Raw genomic sequence first — 16,640 nt, forward strand, 5'->3', positions numbered from 1 at the left:
AGACTGATGTCCGGACGCGTTTCGTGTACTTCCCTTCTTCTGCAGCATTACAGTCTTTGAAGCACTCACGGGGCCCCACCCACCACTTTATCCATATCGTACGCCATCCATTGGCTGCTCTACTGGAGACAGTACGTTGCCTTATGGGAGGCGTAGTCCTTTATTTCGATTCTGACATTAAGAATGCTCCATTCAATTCATGCTGTATTTTAAGGCTCCACATGAGCCCCGGGAGGCGCAGCTTGTTCACAATCCATCCTTTGTGCTCCACACGTAAAGCCACTCGCTTCGTGACTTGGTGGCCCCCGCTTATGGGGTGGTGCTCCTCAGCGGCAGGACGGCCGCTTAAACATCATGCTCAAGGGGTTTTGTCCAACGTAGAGAAGCACTCGGGCACAAAGAGCCTTTACCCCATCGGCTTTATTTGGTAAGAACAATATATATATATACCCATCTCGCAAGTGGATCTCTTGTAGATGTCTTTTACTTAAGTTATATATTTGTGTGCATTTTGCCCATATGGTTGTCTGGCCCTGTGTATGGTATACGTCACTGCATTATACCTACACCCTTCTTGGCAACCTGTTTCAACCTTTCAAATTGTACTTGTAGGTTTCCTTCCTTCAATGAGCATCTCCGTTCCATATTTCTGGAGGATGCCTTATATATCTATCAGGATCCCAGTAAGACTAGTCAAGAAAAACATACTGACACCAGCAAAAAGTGGAGGCAACCATGAAAGCAGATCCTACTTTCCTACAGTCAGTAGCACTTCTTTTGTGCTAGTTCTCGCTATGCATGGGCTAGAAGGGTTCTTGCATCAGCAAAACAAGAATCCCTGTTTAAACAATGGTAGGCTAAAGTGGCCGGACAAAATAGTGCTAGACGGGGTAGGAGATATATGAATAATTATCCTTATGATAATTCACTCATAGTAACCTATTAAAGCAGGCAGAGACTAAACATTCACACAGCAGTATTCGAAAGTATACTCCACAGATCAATTTTGTTGGTTGCAAAAAGGTTAAAACAATTTATTACCTCCCAGCATGGGTTACAGTCTAAAACATGATAAAAAACATAGAGATTAAAAACCACCAAAGGTGGTAAGGCAATGACTATATAGTAGAACAAAACAGTCGACGCAGCGTTTCGGTGTTTTCTAATTCTTCACACCTTCTTCAGGACTTTTGTAAAATATTGACTCAATATCTATAAAATTAAAAAATACATTTTACTATATGATTTCATATATATGAAAAAAACCAACAACCTTACGTTCCTACTGCCTTGCTCAAAAAGTACACAACTGATATTATTAAATGCATTTCTTATCTACAACCCCTAGACAAAACATTTCTTGATCAAAGAAACACATAGTTCATTTATAGCTTGTTGATAGAACCTCACAGGCTTTTTTATATACAATCCATAGGTTTAGGGAGCTTTCTTCATGTATAATTCTGCATGCGGACATTATTAAGAGTTACCTGGTTTGATACGAACAAGGTTTAAAATTTCCTTTCCTTTAAGCTTGAATTGCTTGCAATAGTGTTTCATGGGCTGTTTGAAAATAAACATAGAGTACTATTTTAGTGGTTTTGCCCTATTTTAACCTTACCAAAAAAGCCAGTATTATACATTTATATCCGGGGTTTTACCTTCGTATTCGATTGAATAAAGCCTACGTGTACACGGAGGAGCCACCGTCAATATAAGGGATGGGTCATCTTTTTCTTAGGATCTAGAAGGGTCATATTAATTGCAACACTTGTTGATTATGTATGCTAGGGGTCTACATTTACATTCTGGTTTATACCATGACCAACGCTACTAACCTGTTTCTGTTTTTTTCTCTCAGAAGATCTTTGAAAATATAGACCAAAGTACGATAATCTTGTTGTGCCAGTCTTCACCTTCTTGCTTTGATGAAGTGGTCTAATATCAAAATAAAAGGGAGTTTATGTTTAGGATCCTGCCCCCACTATGTACTTGGGTTATGAATGGTTTTCCTAAATCTACGACAAGGTGTCTCACTAATAATGTTTACCCAGCTCTATGCGGTTAATCTAAGGGCTCCATGTCTGTTTATAATTGCCATGAATAGTATACTTGTGTTAACATGACTCTGGGCTGATACGCCTTGTAGTCTTTGTTTTGCCTTCAAGAAAGAAAATATTTAAATGAAAAAAAACTGCAATATTTAGATCTTTAGAAATTTTAATGTTACAGCTTTACAATGCAACCCATATTCACTTTTTTGGGTAGAATCCTTCAACTACACATTGCTAGGTTGTCCATCTATCTGGGGAATAGTCTAATCCTACAACCTAGATCTCTTCAAGTTTTAAATAAAGGGAGAAAACGATATCCTCATCTCGGCGAGTATATTGCCTACCTTGGATTCAGAATTCGGCCCCCCTGCTCCTCCGTGTATCAAAACTCCATGGCGATTCGAAGTAGAATGGACCTCTCTAAGGCTCCTCTTTTTATGCTGCCGCCACCTATGTCGACCCGGAAGTCGTCCGAACAAAGGGAATGTTTGAATTATATATCGGGTTACAAAGAAAGGATAGTGTGGTCTTACCCTTTATTTTAAAAAATACTCTGCCTCCGAAGTAATTTATATGATAGCATCTTTTGTAGCAGAGAGACCTGGTTTTTGTTGATGTTACGGATCTCTGACCCGGAAGTGCATCTCTATACTTTGTAATCCGGCAACAGAGTCACTAAATTTTAATAAAAAAGGGCTCAAATACCAAAGTGGCAATAGCGACTTTATAAAGACCCCTATGTCTACAATAATAGATATCGAATCCGCATAGCGATGTAAATTCTGTTTACAACATCCTGGATTTGTGTCGGCCATTTTGTGTTGGGACATGTTAGGTAAAACGTGTCGGCCATTTTAAATAGGGACATGGCTAAATGAATAATGTCGGCCCTTTTACCTAGAACCAGGTTCGAAGACTCTCCCATTTATCTATTACGAGTTTCTTCCATGTTTTGCTGATATCAACATATTATAGAGTAAATCATGATACATTGCATGGTGCACTACAATAACATTCTATTACATTTTAAGCAATAATACGTATATACAATATATTTACTGAATGAAACATCTTCGTTATCCTGAATCAGCAAATTCCATCAAAAATCAACACAATCCAATATTGTATTTGTTATCTAAAACCTTTATGATTGAACAGATCTAGCATAACAATCGATATGTGACTGAATTTAATAATCGCTCGCTATTCCTTTAATAAAACTATTTATATGTAAAACCTTGTATGTTGTATAAGATTCTTAAAGTATTCCGCAGGCATACTTCAAATATGCAGATATGCATGCCGTCCTACTTGCAGAAAATCAACAAGCTATAGTTCTTTATTCAGATTTTTAGACTGACACAGAATCTAGCATATCAAACCCCTTTGTAAACTGTTATCAACATACAGGAGTTCACTGACCCACCTAATTCTACCTTTTTTTTGTTTGGAGAAAACGAGAGATTATTCAACCTGAATGTAACTATTCATAGCAACTTGGAAATAAGGAAGGGACTGTCAGATGTTATTATTATCAAATTATAAGATTATTCTTTCCCATTCCTCTCTGTTGTTAAGACCAGTTCGGAATGTGTCGAATAGGGACATAAAAAATTGTTCTCTCTTTTTCCTTTTATTATTGAAATTTCCGCCTCTTGAGTTATGCATTATAACTTCAACCACACACCACTTAAGATCTTCTAATTTGTGGTTGTGTGTTGTCCAATGTTCCACAAGTGGAGCAGATTTCTTTTTTGTCCTAATGGCGGACCTGTGTTCAGTAATTCTAGTTTTAATTTCTCTGGCTGTTTCGCCTATGTAGGCTTTATTACAGGGGCATATTATCATGTATATTAAATCTTTAGTTTTGCAGTTTGCAAAATTTTTTACATTGTATGATATGCCATTGTAGGATATCAGGTTACCTTTAATCATGGATGCACAATTAGAACATGTATTACACGTGAAATTTCCAGTGGGGAGGGGGGTTCTGTTAATGGTATTTGAAATGTTGCGAGTCTTATCTTTATATGTATGAACCAAACAATTTTTGATTGTTCTGTTCCGGCGGAAACTGAACATTGGTTTCGGGATTTTCTCACCAGGTCTATTATTTAATAAAGACCAATTGCGATTAATAATGTTTTTTATTTTATTACTCGCAATACTGTAGTTAGTCACAAAGATCAGTCTATCATTGTTTTTGTCCGTTTTTTCTTTGTCTTTATTGAATAGTGTTTCTCTATTGTAATATTTCGCACGTTTAATCAGTTTATCAGGATATCCCCGGTCTCTAAGTTTCATTGAAAGGGCATCCGCATGTCTATTAAAATCATGTAGATTAGTGCAATTGCGTCTAATGCGCAAATATTGTCCGAAAGGTATGTTGTCCTTTTGACTATTCGGGTGGTTACTTTTGTAATGTAACAATGTGTTACGGTCACTTGGTTTGGTGTAAAGATCCACCCCTAATGTCGCATTTTCCACTCTAATTTTGATGTCTAAAAATTCGATTGCCTGTTTATTAAAATTGGAAGTAAATTTGAGATTTTTATCTCCCAAGTTCAACCAAAGTAAAAAATCATTGAGTAACTCTACTGTGCCTGTCCAAATGAAAAAAATGTCATCAATATATCGCGACCAACATGTAATGTTCTCACTGAAAGGTGCTATATTATTAAAAATGTGCTTGTCTTCAAAAGCCGCTACATATAAGCAGGCTAGACTTGGGGCGCAGGTCGCCCCCATACTGGTCCCCTTTATCTGCTTAAAAAAGTTGTTTTTGAACAAAAAAATATTATTTTTCAAGATGATTTCCGCACACTCAATAATGAATGTTGCATGCCGACTCAAATCATCAGTCCCATTTTTTAAGAGGCCCTCTAACATGGTGATGGTATCATCCTGCGGGATGTTGGTATAGAGGGCCTCTATATCCAAAGTCACTAACCATTGGGTGGCGATATCAAATGGTAGGCCTTCTATTTTCTCAATCATGCACGTAGTGTCCTTTATGTACGCTTTTTGATCTGTTACTATTGGTTGTAAGAACCTGTCTATATATTTACTAAGGGGTTCTGTAATAGAATCAATAGAGGATACAATCGGACGCATTGGAGGATCCAATAGATTTTTATGGACTTTAGGAAGTCCGTATAAGGCGGGGATGATAGATGTCTAATTTTTAAAAAAATTGTATTCATCCCGACAGATGATTTCATCTTCAAAAGCAAAATTGACAAGCACATGTACCTTGTGGATAAGGGTGTTCCACTCCTGTCTACTAGAGGGACAGTAATGTTCAGAGTTGTTCAATAGTAACATCATTCTTCTTTCATAGTCTTCAGACCTCATGAGGACTATGCTCCCACCCTTATCACCAGGTTTGATGGTTAAAGATTCATTATTTTCTAGATTTTTTAGAGCAGCTCTTTCCGCTTTATTTAAATTATTAGGTCCTCTTAAGGGATGTACTAATAGTTCTGCAATGTTACTTTCAACTACTTTTTCAAAGAGGTCTATTTGTTTATTCACCATGCCCACGTGGGGTGTCCAAGTTGATTTGGGTTTAAGGCCCGATTTGTTAGTCTGACCTTCTCTTGGGGGCTTATCTTTAAAAAAGTCTTGAAGCCTGATCTTTCTAAAAAAACCTTGTAGGTCCCTTGCTAAGTTATACTTGTCAACCCGATTGCTAATGGCAAATCCTAAGCCCTTCTCTAAGACATCTATTTCCGTTTTATTTAAAGTGATGTCTGAGAGATTGATGATAGCTGCTTTTTGTTTCAGTCCCATTTCGGCTGACTTCTCGTGTAGTATCTCCTCTGTTGAGGTTGAGGGAAAAATTTCCCTCTCCCATTGCCTCTCGGGTGGTTGTGGTGGTTGTTGTGATTTCCCCGTCCCCGTTGTCCTAAAAAAGGCAAAGATTCTCTGTTTGGGGTGGATGTCGCTTCTCCGCCTCTATTCCTATCCATTGTTTTGTCTTGTTCAGAGTCGTTACTCGTATATGAGGAATCTGAGAAAGTCACCCGTTTTTTGGGGTACGTACGCCAAGGTTGTTGACCTTGGTTTCTGTTCGGAAAACTCTCTCTAGGACGATCAAAAAAATCCTTTTGGGTATAGGGATAGACTATCTCGGTGTTATAATTGGATACGTCTTTGTTAAATTTATTTGATTTTTTGTTAAAAAGGTAATCTCTATACCCAGAGACATCCCTTTTTATGTCTTCTAATTTTTTCTTTGCGTCTTCCAGCACTGAATTATCTAGCTTAGTTTCTAAATCAGCTATTTCCTTTCTTTCGATTATTAGGATGGCGTTCGCTGTCTCGATGATTAGCAACATCCAATCCCTGCTGCATCTGTTTGCAATGAGGGTCGAATTTTCTATAAAACCCTCATGTCTTATGAAAACCCCTGGTTCATTCTTAACTTGTAAACCACTGGGAATTATGCCTTTTTTAAGGTAATTGATTAGAAAGTCTGCATGTAATTCAGTGCGGACTAACTTCTTATTATTATTCCACAATTCACGCCATTGGTTTTCATCGTTATTGGTGTTTGAGGTGGCGGTATAGTTTTTAGAAGTACCATTGACAATTCTATTAAATTCTTCTTCTGAAAAGCTTTTAGTTTTTAAAGTGTCCATAATTAATTAGAAACACTTATTGGGTCAATGCCCTTGATAAATTTATGTTGACGAAGAAAAGGACGCCTCCCAGCTAAAAAGCTGTACAATCAATAGAATTCAACAAGAGGAGGTACCCCTGATGTATATAACAGGGAAAGGGATATTTGTATCAGCAAAACAAGAATCCCTGTTTAAACAATGGTAGGCTAAAGTGGCCGGACAAAATAGTGCTAGACGGGGTAGGAGATATATGAATAATTATCCTTATGATAATTCACTCATAGTAACCTATTAAAGCAGGCAGAGACTAAACATTCACACAGCAGTGTTCGAAAGTATACTCCACAGATCAATTTTGTTGGTTGCAAAAAGGTTAAAACAATTTATTACCTCCCAGCATGGGTTACAGTCTAAAACATGATAAAAAACATAGAGATTAAAAACTACCAAAGGTGGTAAGGCAATGACTATATAGTAGAACAAAACAGTCGACGCGGCGTTTCGGTGTTTTCTAATTCTTCACACCTTCTTCAGGACTTTTGTAAAATATTGACTCAATATCTATAAAATTAAAAAATACATTTTACTATATGATTTCATATATATGAAAAAAACCAACAACCTTACGTTCCTACTGCCTTGCTCAAAAAGTACACAACTGATATTATTAAATGCATTTCTTATCTACAACCCCTAGACAAAACATTTCTTGATCAAAGAAACACACAGTTCATTTATAGCTTGTTGATAGAACCTCACAGGCTTATTTTATATACAATCCATAGGTTTAGGGAGCTTTCTTCATGTATAATTCTGCATGCGGACATTATTAAGAGTTACCTGGTTTGATACGAACAAGGTTTAAAATTTCCTTTCCTTTAAGCTTGAATTGCTTGCAATAGTGTTTCATGGGCTGTTTGAAAATAAACATAGAGTACTATTTTAGTGGTTTTGCCCTATTTTAACATTACCAAAAAAGCCGGTATTATACATTTATATCCGGGGTTTTACCTTCGTATTCGATTGAATAAAGCCTACGTGTACACGGAGGAGCCACCGTCAATATAAGGGATGGGTCATCTTTTTCTTAGGATCTAGAAGGGTCATATTAATTGCAACACTCGTTGATTATGTATGCTAGGGGTCTACATTTACATTCTGGTTTATACCATGACCAACGCTACTAACCTGTTTCTGTTTTTTTCTCTCAGAAGATCTTTGAAAATATAGACCAAAGTACGATAATCTCGTTGTGCCAGTCTTCACCTTCTTGCTTTGATGAAGTGGTCTAATATCAAAATAAAAGGGAGTTTATGTTTAGGATCCTGCCCCCACTATGTACTTGGGTTATGAATGGTTTTCCTAAATCTACGACAAGGTGTCTCACTAATAATGTTTACCCAGCTCTATGCGGTTAATCTAAGGGCTCCATGTCTGTTTATAATTGCCATGAATAGTATACTTGTGTTAACATGACTCTGGGCTGATACGCCTTGTAGTCTTTGTTTTGCCTTCAAGAAAGAAAATATTTAAATGAAGAAAAAACGGCAATATTTAGATCTTTAGAAATTTTAATGTTACAGCTTTACAAAGCAACCCATATTCACTTTTTTGGGTAGAATCCTTCAACTACACATTGCTAGGTTGTCCATCTATCTGGGGAATAGTCTAATCCTACCACTAGATCTCTTCAAGTTTTAAATAAAGGGAGAAAACGATATCCTCATCTCGGCGAGTATATTGCCTACCTTGGATTCAGAATTCGGCCTCCCTGCTCCTCTGTGTATCAAAACTCCATGGCGATTCGAAGTAGAATGGACCTCTCTAAGGCTCCTCTTTTTATGCTTTTTATGCCTATGTCGACCCGGAAGTCGTCCGAACGAAGGGAATGTTTGAATTATATATCGGGTTACAAAGAAAGGATAGTGTGGTCTTACCCTTTATTTTAAAAAATACACTGCCTCCGAAGTAATTTATATGATAGCATCTTTTGTAGCAGAGAGACCTGGTTTTTGTTGATGTTACGGATCTCTGACCCGGAAGTGCATCTCTATACTTTGTAATCCGGCAACAGAGTCACTAAATTTTAATAAAAAAGGGGCTCAAATACCAATTCTCTTCCTTTCAAGGTTCCTTGTGGTTGTACTTTGTCTGTATCTTGACTATGGGTGGATTATTTTTCCGACTCTTCTTCCTGTGCCACTGCTTGAGCTGTGTCTAATCTGCTTCTTACCTTTGTGATGCTGTTGTTGCTTTTCGCTTTTGAGAATGTTTTGTACCTTGTTGGAAATGTTTCTATGAAACTTCTGATACCAGCCACAACATTTAGTTACTGAGCTGGTTGTTCTTCAGATGTCACCTTTTTCCCCTTTTTTGAGGTTTATGACTGTGTTTTCATCTTACGTTCCTTCTCGATCATGTGCTCCTCGACTGCCATCTCACTTGGGTTTGGTTCGTAAGGAGGTTTGCTGATCCTTTTGAATTCTTTTCCTGAGAGTTTCTTTCAGTCCCTGCAAACTTTGGGGTTCATTATGCCTTAAACTATGAGTAAGGAAAATAAACATCTTGGGTGGCACCAGGGTCAAGGTCCCTGTTGTGGGCTACAACTAACCTAAGAGATGGGAGGAGCTGAGGTGTTTTGAAAAAATGAGAGGCGTGGTAGAGGCGTGAAAGGCGGAGAGGGTAGTGAGTAAAACTGTCTTCAGAAGGCTAAATATAGGTTTGAGGAGGGAACCCAGTGATGAAGCATGTCCTCCTCGGGTGAGTGACGGTTCCCGTCCTTTAAGAAGCTCTCCTCCGACAGCTACATAAAGCACTATTACACACACATTGCCACACATTGGTGTTCACTGTTTCTATTTTCCTTTTATGGGCCAGACGTACTATTTGTGAGTTAAATTAAATAAGTAAAAGATACCAATGTGTGAAAACTGTTCCTACAAGTAAGCAGATTGTTTTTCCCCGTTTACTACACTGCATTGATGTTGCGTTTTGATAGTAATAGCATTCTGGCCATTTCTCACTTGTGAAAATATGGAATCTAATATCATTATATATACTCTTGCAGGGTAATTTTGGTGAAGTGTTTAAGGGGACTTTAAAGGATAAAACCCCTGTTGCTGTAAAAACGTGCAAAGAAGATCTTCCCCAAGAGCTAAAAATGAAATTTTTATCAGAGGCCAGGTGAGTTTTTGAGTTTAATTGAAAATATGTTTTTACAAAAGGTTAGTTGTCCGAGAAGCAAGGTTTCTTTATCTCCACAGCCTTTACATACATGCTGCATTAGTCTTTATCGGTGCAGCACGCGAGTGCTTAGCGTTGCTGTTTAGAATGTAAAACTTATTTGTTAAGGTTGATTTTTTTAGCTCTGAACTGAATGTCCTCTTCACTAACGAAGATGCATGTTGCAACAAGGAGGTGTGTTCGTACTATGTAGTGTATTTTGTAAAGCGCACAGCTGCCCCAACGGGGCGTCCCGGCGCTGTATAACGCTGTGGAACCCTTCCTGGCTCTCCCTGTGAGATGCCCCTCCAAGGTGAAGCCAGGCATCCCAGTGTTGTAGGGGCCGTTGTGGAGATTAAGCAAGCTATTGCCCAGAGTTGCAGCGTGGGACCCATGATTAGAGTAGGCGCCGAGGTGAGAATTATCGAGTCCGCGGACAGTGAGCCCAAGACCCTGGGACTAGAACCCTGGTCCCGGGCCTGATTTCTGCTTCAGAGTCTACCGCTCTAACCAGTGAGCCACACTTCTCCACTATTTGATAGCTCCAAGGAAATCAGGAGTTATTGGACTCAAATGTGGATGATGAGAGCATTAAACCTCTGCCCTATCATAGGGATTACCTTACTGTTGGGCCCCAATCTGAAAATCAGTGTAGAGCAGAACCGTAAATCAATATTTAGGAAACCCAACAATTCAGATTACCCCAAAATTTACCATAGATGGTTCTCTCCCAGGTCAGTCTTACACGAAAAGGCACCCTACCCAACATCAGTTTAGCGGAGAATAAAAATGTATATTTTAGACCACTCAATAACTCCTCGATCAAAGGAAAGTCAAAGAGTTTTATTACACAAATCTAAAAAAAAATCATGAAATGATATAGAATAAATGCCATGAAGCCTCAAATGCAGAATAGTCCAATATCTCAAATGAATCTAACTCCCAAACGAGCAGAAAAACCAGAAAAGAATCAAACAGCATTCCCTATTAGAAAACGACAATTTCCCAAAAATCTTGCTCACTTCCAGAATCGAAAGGTTACTATACACAATTATTGCATAACAAATTAGAGGGAACACAGAATTATCATAGCATGATCACAAGCAACTCCTCCTTTGGCAAATCAAATTACGTATGTCCCATTTTAAGAAAGCATCCAGTATCTATCATAATATTCATATCTGGAGATGTTCTAACTAATATAAAACATTGAAACAACGCCAATCCACACACGCGAGTAAGACTAGACCCAGCAATGAAACTACAGTGGAAGGAAGGGCCTTGAATATTGCAACAGTTAGGAACGCAAGGAAGTTCATTCACAGCACAATCGGAAAAACCATTGCATCATCTTGTCTTCGCCTCTTTAAAGCTTGCGAGGAGAGAAGATGCGCAGGAGAGCAGGATAGGAGAGGGTAAATAAAGGCGTGAATGGCAGAGCAGCATCCATATTTTCCATGGTGGCATTTTTAATAAAAATGTGGCTTAGCTAAAACATACCAATAAACACACTTCTATGCATCATATAATACATGGAATTCTGTAATCCCTGTGTAAATACACATTTTTTATTTCTTTATAATCTGCGACTAGTGACATGCTCAGTGTAAGTTATTACAGTTGAGCTCTGACGTCATAATGCTTGCTGCCAGCAGCCGAGGTAAAAGGCTGGTTAAGTCAGGTCATGGAGCATAATTGAAGCATCTGCTACAAGCAACGAAAATGCAACGTTGCTTTTCTTTCTTCTGCTCTATTTTGATAGCTTATAATGACAAGCAAATACAATGTTTATTTTTTGCACTCCTTAGATAAAGAAAAGTTAAACTCCTTTTGTAGGTTTGTACCTATTCCGAACTGGTGCAGCTTTCTAAAAAAAAAAAAAAGCTGGTTTGTGTTGAACCGGTTCTAATATCTGCTTGCAGCAAATAATTAACAGGTTTTGATGTGTTTAACAATTCTGCGCTTGAGGTTTTATTTCTGTTCATGTTTTCAAACATGCTCGGTCTTTCATATGAAAGAACTATCCACCATGATTTTAAGTGGTTTCTTGGAAAGGCGATGGTGTGATCATGTATTATGCAGGGTAAAGTATCCCCTTCCGTACACCATGAGGATATTGCAAGTCATCTCAGAGTTCTATAACCTTATAAAGGAACTCAGCCTTCGACCTCGTTCCTCAGTACGGTTATGGAACTCCTCTGTGACTTCAGTATGTTAAAACACCCCCGTCTTTGCTTCTATGGTTCCTAGGGCAGGGCAAAACTATCATTAGAAACAAAAATCCCTGGTGACCTTATCTTTCCATCATAGCTCATAAGTCTCACATGCACACATAAGTATACGGCCATACAAGGTTAGGTCTTATTTTATTTTGTTAGCTTATTCTATCAGTTTTTTCATCAATGTTTTCAAATTTCATCAGAAATTAAGTTTGTAAAATTTGTTTGTGTCCATGGGCATACATCCTCAGCATGCATGAAACAGGTCTACATTTGAGATATAGCTATTCAATATAAAATCATTTAATTCAATACACATTCTTTTTTTTATTTTTTTTATTTTTGAAAACCTTTACTGCGCAATGATTCAGTACAAGTACGGGCCTACAACCAGTCGGCCGGCCACGAAAACAATTGAGCACTAGTGCAGCATTACGTCGGCGTAATATCACACCCCAGTTAAGCAAGCAATAAGAGTACAGAACAGGTGCTGCAATACCACGTCCCAGAATCAATGAAGGTTAATTTTAAAAGTTTTCTTAATGCAAGTATTGAAACAAGTCGTACTGTCCAAATGGTATCAACGAAAATAAAGAAGGATCCATGCGGGAGGAGCATACCCATAAATGCAAGCATATACACAGGAGTCTTACATCAACCAACATGTACCCCCCGGGTCGTAAGGCAGCCATCTTCAGAGTCAAGTAGAAGACCCCCTCTCACGCGCCACTCAATTCCCACCGCTACCTAACCCCCAGTAAACTAGACATGGACCCAGACAAAAAGTGAAAATAAAAAATAGGAATAAAAGAAGACTTCCATAGAAATAATGTCGAAGTTCTAACTACTAACCCCCCACCCTACACGCATGCGGAGGCTACGGCCTGCCCCCCCCCAGCAGTGTGTCTGTCGCCCCATAAACCCGAAATTTAGAAGAAAGAAGAAGGAAGAAGAAGAAAGAAAAACGCACCATATATTATAGAGAGAGAGAAAAGGACGCCCTAATCTCCACTCTCAAAGACAAGGAAATGAAGAGGAGGAGCATTAATGTCAGGCTACCCGGTCTCCGCCAGCCCCCAGTATATCTTCCACCCCAGATGCAGGATAAACAGCAGATATTAAAACAATACAGGAGCGAAGTATTATGGAGCAGCGGTCACTGAACCAAACAGGATACAGTCCCAAACCCTAGTCCACCCGCCCGGCATCTAATGCACAAAAAACAGTCTAGCCCTGGCCCGACCGAGGACACTCCCCCAGACTCGCTCCCCAGAGGCGGCCCGCCCTCCACAGAACAAAGGAGTAGAGCAGCGAGAGGAAGGACGACAACATGAAGAAAACCCAAAATGGCCCCGATGAGTCAGCAAGGTTCCCGTCCCAAGCCACAATCTGTTCCACAAGAGCACCAAAAGTACACGATGCAATAAACCAAATAGGCAAATGGCACAGCGCAGGAGGAAAAGGCAACTGTAGCGTAGCAAGCAGTTCTCGAGGCAAAAGCAATGTACAATCCGGCCACAATGTTGCACACAATGCCGGGAGGGGAAACAAAGTGTCTCGAGTAGAGGCATCTGGCTGGTGATCCTGGGCGTCGATGGAAAAAGCAGCGAGTTCAGCCGTGCAGCAGGCAGGAGAAAGCGCCGGCGCCCCACACAGTGTAGGTTTTGATTGGCAGCAACCGGGTACCAGATCAGGAGTGCCCCACCGCAGCGTAGATGTAGTGTGCTCTAGACTGTCTCCCAATTCCCGGTGGCAGTTGCGAACTTCTGTACGGAGGTCCCGCAGGGCTCGCAGGACGGCGCCAAGGGAGATAGCAGACTGTAACCCCTGGGCCTCGTGTCCCAGGGGGATCCCTCGAGCTTCAAGCTCTCCTGTAGGCAGGGCAGTACCGGTCACCAGCATAGGCAAGCAAATATCCCCGCCCGACATGGCGGCGCACACAGCCACTGTGACCGGCCAGGCGACGGTCACCAGAGTAGAAGAGCACCGGCGTAATACCCCTCAGCCTTGAGTTGAGCACCATACACTGCGCCCAAAAGTTATGCCACCCCTGTGAGGCGCCCTTCGGTGGTATCCGCTGACAAGGCAAAGAGTCATGCGGGAGGTACGACCCAAAATGGCCGGACAGTCTTCGTCCCGTACCTGCAGTCTTGTGCAAAGACGCCGCTACGATGGGAGCGGCAGTGCCACAAGTACAGCCCCGTTTCCACGCTGTCTCTCGTCCTCTCGTACGGCCGGGCCCGGGACAAGGGTAACGCCGGTTTTACAGCAACCAGTGCCGGCGGAGCACTCCAGCCGGCAGCCGGTCTCCAAGGCACAACAGGCGGAGCTCTCTCAGGCGGGGTCCGGGACCAGGAGAAGGAGACGGATATCTTCGGTCGCCGGGCGGGTAGGGGTTCCAGAGAAGCACCGCCGGGATCAGCGCCGTTTCGCCTACAATCCACCGCAGGGGTGCCAGGATCAGAGTCAGGATAGCTGCACGGCAAACAAGGGCTGGCGGAGCCGGGAATCTATCCATCCGCTCCGATCGCCATCTTGGCTCCTCCCCCCAATACACATTCTTACCACATACTTTTCATTCAAATCACATATTTTTCTACATCCAAAACACTTCAGATGGAAATGTCAAATCTTTCAGTTTTCCGGACAAGGAATACTTTAAACTAGTAGGCAACCAGGGTTCTTATGATAACCAGTCTAATATGTCCTTCCCACATAATGAGGAGTGGAATAAGTTGCTAACACTAAAGAAGAAAACTAAAGAATTTAATCTGATGAAGAATTCACACTCCAGTATTTAAGAGCGAGATCATATTTCAGGAATTAAAAGTAAGAAACATCCCAGGGCTATTTGTACAAATTAGCACACTTCTAGAAAGATGGTCCTTGATAACCAACTGATGTTCCAGGGATCGGATGATGTTGATTGTGGAGTCAGCAAGTGGGATGGTAGTAACGCTGATAAATAGGATGCTCGAGCTTAAATATACATTGAAAAAATTAAATGCCCTGGACAAGGTCAAAAAGAAACTGAAAGAAATAAAGAATGAGCTTACCTCATTTAATGAATATTTGTTGAAGAGCAAGCTGACAAATTGTAGAAAGATATTTGATATTTTCAAAAGAAAGGGCATATCCATCTCTCTCAGAAAATTACTACAATCAAGGACAGTATCAAGAGATAGAATCATCTGGTCAATGATCGAACACACGGAAAGTAAACACATTCTCTGACACCTCTGATTCAGAGAATGAGGGTAGCTCTCCTTGGTTTGGCCAAACCGGTAGAAGATCAATGTTTGAGCAGAGTTCAGGTACTAGTTCTCCTTTTTTACCCAGACGACGTGGTCCGAGGGGACAGAGATTCCATAGCCGAGATACCAACGAGGGTACTATTGCAACAATCATTGACACTGGTACTTGAAGACCAGAAATGGACCATGAAAGAGATTCCTATCCTTAATCTCTCACATATCCCCCTTGCTATAGCTACCAACTCCTCACTAACTAAAGGTTTATCCTATGCTCCTCATACACATGGCAACAAATTTGAACTCTTCCGAGACATCGTTTCATTTTTTCAGAAAGATACTTTTTTGAAGAAGTGTTTTTCCGATACGGAGTTACTTGAGACGAGGCAGTTCAACCTCAACTTTTACACCTTCCTTAGAACAATTGGGCCCGAAGTCGCCAATCTTTGAGAGAGTTATTCTCAAGGAATTAAAAGAATGCACCACATACAGTCCTATACCTGTACCAAATTTGGAGAAGGAAGAACATAAAGCTTTAAAAACCCGGATGGAAAATAAATCAATAAATCACAGTAAAGAGCAGTGACCGAAGTGCAGGACTGGCATTACCAGATACAGACCAGTATAACGATGAAATGACACTCATATTGAGTAACACAGCACACTATACTAAGATAACTATGGATCCTACTAAGTCTGTAAAAAAATCAAACAGCTCACTACTGCCACTTTGAATGCAGGCACTATTCGTACAAAAGAACCTGAATTCTTAAAATGTCACCAATCCACACATGGCAAGCATTTATGAAGTGCCCAAAACCCATAAAGATCAACAAGACCTACTGTATAGAACGATGGCCACCACAATATGGTACATTACAGAACCACTATCTACGTACATTGATTCATTCCTACGCCCGTCATGCTATTTACCAAGTCATACATTAACGACACAAGGGATATGAGTACATCTATCATACGAATGATTTTTAAAGAGCATAGAAATGGTTGGTCACTCTAGATATAGAGGCATTATATAGCAATACCCCACAAGAAGCAGCTGTCGAGGTGATAGGTATGTCTTATGCAACATTTGATAGCTGCTTCTAATGCCTTGATTACAGAATGTCTGAAAATTGTCCTTCATGAGAATACGTTTGAGTTTGGAGGAGCATTGTATCAACAAATTAAGGGCATCAGCCTGGGCGCTTCATGTTCTCCTAGTGTAGCTGATATTTTTATGAGCCATTTTGAAGATCAAATTATTCA

The 16,640-nt window shown here is 40.2% G+C and overlaps 1 protein-coding gene across 1 annotated transcript in view; it reads left to right on the forward strand.

Moving 5' to 3' along the window:
- Positions 1-16,640, forward strand: part of FER (FER tyrosine kinase) — a 1,097,899-nt gene that overhangs the window by 710,404 nt on the left and 370,855 nt on the right. Inside the window, exon 14 of the mRNA XM_086961004.1 lies at positions 9,747-9,862. Coding sequence (XP_086817130.1) covers positions 9,747-9,862 — 116 coding nt within the window. The remainder of the gene's footprint in view (positions 1-9,746; positions 9,863-16,640) is intronic.

This window comes from Lissotriton vulgaris, chromosome 3_1 (genome assembly GCF_964263255.1).
Source record: "Lissotriton vulgaris chromosome 3_1, aLisVul1.2, whole genome shotgun sequence".
Classification (NCBI taxonomy): Eukaryota; Metazoa; Chordata; class Amphibia; order Caudata; family Salamandridae; genus Lissotriton; species Lissotriton vulgaris.